This window comes from Lactuca saligna, chromosome 4 (assembly GCF_052625555.1).
Source record: "Lactuca saligna cultivar CGN05327 chromosome 4, ASM5262555v1, whole genome shotgun sequence".
In the NCBI taxonomy this organism is placed as follows: domain Eukaryota; kingdom Viridiplantae; phylum Streptophyta; class Magnoliopsida; order Asterales; family Asteraceae; genus Lactuca; species Lactuca saligna.
Window position 1 is genome coordinate 14,116,340 of NC_136420.1, and position 6,348 is coordinate 14,122,687.

Here is a 6,348-nt window from a genome sequence, read left to right on the forward strand (position 1 = left end):
TACAACCGATATATGTTATCTCTATGTGTGTTTTTCCTTAGATAACATACAACAATTATTTTTTATAAGATAACATACAATACATTATCGCATAGTGGCTTTTTAATGACTTTTCCGTTAATGTATCACCATTTAAATTAAACAAATCAGTTTTTTTTAACGGCAAACTATAAATGTTTTTCGTATAAATTTTTTTTCACAAACAACTCCTAATTAAAAAAAATAAAGAACAGCTAGGAATTTTAAGTGAATTTGCTCAAATGCATCCAAAACCTTATAACTTGTTAAATCCCTTATTTAAAATAATTAAATAATATTTCAATTTCAGTAATATAATAATCAAATTTATTAGATTAATTAATAAATAAAATTTATAAGAAGTTTGATATATCTAACAAATTATCCAAACAGTAGACGGTATCCAGTATATGATTTCAAACTAAAAGTATACGAGAGTTTAAAGAGGATGTCCCTTACATTGTGGTGGACACCACATACACAAATGTCTTGTTCATTAACAGAAGTCAAATGAATTTTTTAGACAGTAACAAAATAAAAATTCAATTTAACCATGAAAATAAACAGTAACTATCAAATAAACTTTCCAATAACTATTAATAGATTTCACTTACAATTTCGATATCACAAAAGTACAATTGGAAACAACTTTTACACTTAAACGATTCCAATAATGTTTGCCAAAACTAATTCCTCCATACAACCAAATTACATATAAGACACAACTTTAAACACTTTAGCCCCACAACACAAAAGAAAGATTTACTTAAATAATGCCCCCGTTAATATTTCACAATAAAACCAAAAAAAACCATTTTTCCATTTTGAGAAAAAGACAAGAAACTAATAACATCTAGTTAACCAGAAATGCAGGGTGACCGTTTTGCGCACCACTACTCATTGGACACGTGTAAGTCAAGGGTGAGCTGCAAAGTAGGCTAGTAATCCCACCAACGGTGCATTTATATACGTTGTGGGCTCCGATTCTTGAAAAAAGGGTCTGGAGTCTGGAAACGCGTCGGTGGTATTAGGACCACCGACGACTGCCCCAACCAGTACATTCGGGTTGGGGTCAGGACTGAAAAAGTAACGAGATCCAGCTTTGCAACCGATGCGGGCTGGATGGACCCTGATAGAGGGTACTGAGCTCCCCCTATGATGAATCCTTTGTGGGTAACGGGTCCCATACCCCACCATGTAGGACATCTTAATCGGATTATCTCCAAGTATATAATTCACCTGAGAAAAAAAAAATTAATTGTACAACTTATGAAAACAGAATGGAGGTCCATTACATAAGGGAATGTTCGTGTTTAAAAATGATTGTGAATGGGCCCAATAACATTTTTTTTTATGTAACGTATGTATTTTTGGATAATTTCAGTTTACCAGAGAAATAAATGTATATATTTGTTTAGTTTTACCTGACGTCTTGCTAGGCTTTTGAGAAGAGCAGGGGAGGCTGATTTATCGCCACATGGCACTGCATGATTGGCGTGGCTTAGGTAGTTAGAGTAGGCCAACAGTAAAAAGGATAGTGAAGTTACATGTTGCATGTTACTCCCTCCAGCTTTAAATATCAATCCACCTAGATTATAACGAAAATATTTTTTTTTTAAAAATACTTATTTCAACAAGGCAAAAAAATTTTAAATATATATATATATATATATATATATATATATAGTGATAGCAAACCTGGTGAATATTGAACTTGAAGATGAGTGGTTCCAGGCAATAAAGAACAAATAAAAGCATCGGCGTTATTCTGGAACGATTTGAAACCAGGGGATTTTCCCATTAACACCTCCTGTATTATGAATACAAAAATCATATCTATAAAATTATTGAAGCGTAAAATCTAAAGGAAGCAAAGCACATGGATAGACAGTCCAAAGATACGGGAAACGAAATGTGTGGCATAAAATGTCAAATTTTATCCGGTTCAAAGTGAGGTCACACCCTTGTAGTTCAATAGCCTTTATGCACATGGATTGCAGAGAAAGCCAATGACTTTTCTATCCTTATGTGGGCCCCTCGACATTAACCATAGAAACCTAAACATGAAGGAGGTACATGCCTTCTTCTCGCATTAGTCTATTCCACTTGAGAGTAAAGACACATTACAAAAGATATAGACATACTCCCCGCATTTTTTTTTTACCAAACAGGACTTTGGACCAAAACACCCACTTTCGTCATTTTCAAATTAACAAAAAAATAATAATAATAAGATACTAGCATGCTAGTAATTTTGATAGATTGATTGATATATAGGAAACACATTCTGTTTTTGACCAATTCTTGTGTGAAAATAAATGGAAACGGGACCCACATTGTGGTTTCTACTTTAGAAATAAACATGATTTTACACAATTGAAAGTTGAAACCATGTGACTTGCTGACACAATGTAAAAGGATAATAGGGTATGGCGTAGTTTAGATTGAGATGAGGAATATCAGGACATACACTATATGACAAAACTTTGATAAGAGCACAAGTAATTATTAGATAAAAACTATACATTTAAATATAAATATAATTTAATTAGTATATTCTTAATGATTAATTACCTTTGAAACAAGTACATTGATGCCCGCATGTTTGTTATCCCACCCAAATTCATTAATGGTGTCACCTGCCCGTAAAATAACCTCGTTTTTAATGATGTACTCTCTGTACTGACGTCTTCTTGATGCCTTGTGTAACCATGCTGCTGCCCAAAGCAATTCATCCTGCCCGACAAAATAAAATAAGTATTTACTTAATGGTTATTTAAAGTAAAAATAGGTTATTCTTTTATATAGTTACCTGATACCCATTGTTGTCACAGTAAAATGGGCAAACGGCAGAGTGCAAGTCGTTGCTGTATGCTCCTCTGTAGGTGTCAGCAAAACGGAAGACCTAACGAATATAATAAACGGAAGCTAAATAAAGGTACTTTGGGAAACGTTAAAGTTAACAGAAACATGTCCACTCTTGGATTCATGAATTCAAGTGGTGATATTAGTGTTGTTTACGTCTTGTATAAAAATAATAAATACACCCAATTGATCCAAAAGGATAAGAGAAAGTAATATAGTAACTGTTGTTCATATATTCAGAAAAGAATATGCGGCTACGGTTTACCACATTCAAAGCATTTCAAAGGCCTAAAAATACATGCACAAGTGGCACGATAAAATATTTATAAAAGATTGGAATTTATAAATATGGAGTTGATAACTTTCTTTTACACAAAGTTTTTAAATGGACATTTTGATCTACTCGAAAATAACTAAAATGGAAACAAATTTTACATAATCTCTCTCCTTTTTTCTAGAAATAAAAACAAAAATAGCAAATGTACACGCTAAAAAGTAAATAAAGCTTTTATTTTTCTGTTGTAACAAAATGACAGAAATAAAATTAAACGTACCTTAACAGCACGGTTGAGAAGGATGCGAGAGTAAGTCGGGTCACGTGACCGGAAAACGATGGATGCAGCTGCCAAAGCAGCGGCGGTTTCGCCAGCCACGTCAGATCCAGGGTGGTTCCGATCGATTTTTGACACCGTTCGTAGCGTATCCATGTCCTCCGGCCTCTCCCAACAGTTATGGTCCGAGATTGCGTCTCCTACTTGAACATAAACGACACCGTCTGTCGCGGTTGCTTTTAGTAAGTAATCCGTTCCCCATTTCACTGCTCTAACTGCATTCCCTAGCTCCGGCCCCATTATCCTCCCGAAATCTATCACACTCCATGCCAGCATTGTTGTAGTAAACGCCATCGGAAACCCAAACTTTATGTTGTCACCGGCGTCGTAGTATCCTCCCGTCAAATCGACCTGTAAATTTCACAACACAAAGATATTAAACGAAAAATCAAACCTGATACTACTAACACAGCGATTACAGATATTTCGAACTCACGGAATCGAAGTAAATGCTGGAGAATAGTAAATAAAGGAAAACACATACCCCGGCGGAAGCTCCGTCGTGCAATGCAGAATGACTCCGCCACCTGACGCGCTGATCCGGCGGAAGTTTCCCGGAACGTTGACCTTCGAAGAAAAGAATGCATTTCCGGAGAGCGTCGGAGTAGTCATGCGCAGTAGCAGAAGCAGAGAGCATGAGACATAGAGTAAAAACGACGAAAACAACCGGAAAAGCAGCCGGAAAAGTTACCGCCTTTGGCGCCATTTCGAGTTTACGGGAGGGAGAAGCAAGGAATGGGAGAAAGGCGGGGGAAAAGTGGAAGCGTCGTCGTTTGGCTTTATAGAGAGATAAAGTAGGGCATTGGATTCTTGAGGATGGGCCAATAAGATTGGAACACGTGATAGGGTCCGAAAGGATGGGTGGGTTTGGATATCGATGAGTACTGGGCTTGTTTGACTTATTCGGCGGGTTGTTTGACTGGCCGGGTCGGGTTACAGTTTTACCCGGGTCTGATAGTGATTTATTGTAAGTAACCGTTGCTGCTTCCGTCCCCACACAATTGTGCCGTTTACTACCATCCACCATTTTCGTGGTGACTGGTAAATGCATGACAATCTTTGAAAAATACATGATATGTTATAATATACTATATATTTTTTAAATAGATAAATATAAAAAGATTGATACATTTTTATTACCTTTTCAAGTTTATATAGATTGTTAGCTATTTGATGCAATAAGTTTATTACTATTTACCATTGTACATAATATATTATAGAAACTTAATTTATTTTGTTAATTGATAAAATTATGATCTATTATGTTAAATAATTTGAAAATATATTATGGTACATTATTTGGTAAGATTATAAAAGTATATGGACTTTTATAGTAATTAATTTTTTTTCCTTAAATTACAAATTTTTTTCCTCTTTCCTTAGATTGAACTAAAATTGAAAAAAAAAAAAAATCGTTATTAAGTTATACATGCTATAAATTATCTTAACTAGGCGAATGCTCGCGCGTTGCGCAAAGACATCGATGTAGTTGAAGTATTTACAAATATATATGTTTTTTTAAAATATAACAATAACGTTGTTGTTAAATTTGATATAATAATTTGTATACTAAATTGATATAATATATTGATTATTTTGAATTATATGATAATATATACATCTATTATAACTGCATAATCTTAATCGTTTAAATGGCTTCTACCCGCGAGTTACACATGAATACAATTAAATATAATATATGGTTTAATGTTATTTATAGTTGTTGTTATTGTTGATTATTTTTTTTTTAATTTATTTGCTTAATGTTTAATTTTTATCATTATAATTATTTAAAACATCAAACATTGTTTTTTTATTCTAAAGGTAACAATATAATCATTTATATAGAGTTATTTTTAACTATTTTTATTGTAAATTATTTTAAGCTGCCATTTGAAAATATTTAACGATTATAAAAATATCTTTAAGAAATATTTTAGTTAAATTGAGATTACAATTTAGTTTTTGTATTTATCACAGTAATTTATCACTTTTAACTATTTACAAAATATTATTTGGTTTTTTAAGTGGAACTAAAATTTATATTTAGTTTGACACTATAATGTTATATTTAAATTAACAATTCAAGTATTTGTCCAAACTGTTCAAAAGTTGTACCTTTAAACTGATAATGATTTACATACAACAACATTTTTAATTTAATAAATTAAGTATAAATACGTTATAAGTTAAATACATAACTTTATAAATAGAAGTAAATATATTATTTTAAAATTAAAATTTAGTTTATTTATGATTATACTTTAAGTTTGATATTTATTTAACCTTATTAACCAACTTATAATCATTATTAGAAAGACACTACAATTTATCACTATTAACTATTTACAAAATATTTTTTGGGTTGTTTAAATTAAACTAAAATTTATATTTAAGTTGACCATGTAATGTTATATTTAAATTAATAATTTAAGTATTTTATAAAATTTGTTCCAAAATTGTATCTTTAAAATGATTATGGCTTACATCCAATAATATATTAAAACTAATAAATTATGTATAATATGTTAAAGGTGAAAAAACATAACGTTATAAATAGAAGTAAGATATTATTTTAATATTGAAATTTAGTTTATATATGATTATACTTTATGTTTGATATTTATTTAACAGTATTAATCAAGTTATAATTATTATTAGAAAGAAATTAAAAAATCATGGAAGTTTCAAATAAATGTGATTAAAAGAAAAACATATGGGAGTTTCAAATGCATGAGGTTTAAGGAAAAATGTTAGCTTTATAAGATATATGGATATGGATATAGATAGATAGATAGATAAGATGATTGAAAAGGAGAAATTTCGAGAAATAACAAAAAAGAATATGAGTTTT

General features: G+C 31.3%; 1 protein-coding gene across 1 annotated transcript; it reads right to left on the reverse strand.

Annotated features, from left to right (window-relative positions):
- Positions 1-589: 589 nt before the first annotated feature.
- LOC145041275 (endoglucanase 8-like) lies at positions 590-4,253 on the reverse strand. Its single transcript, XM_078989287.1, has 7 exons — positions 3,979-4,253; positions 3,438-3,845; positions 2,831-2,923; positions 2,593-2,754; positions 1,717-1,828; positions 1,443-1,606; positions 590-1,257 (listed from the first exon to the last, which is right to left on the reverse strand). The coding sequence occupies exons 1-7, from the start codon at positions 4,198-4,200 to the stop codon at positions 934-936; spliced, it is 1,485 nt and encodes a 494-aa protein (XP_078845413.1). The 5' UTR covers positions 4,201-4,253; the 3' UTR covers positions 590-933.
- Between the last annotated feature and the right edge of the window lie 2,095 nt (positions 4,254-6,348).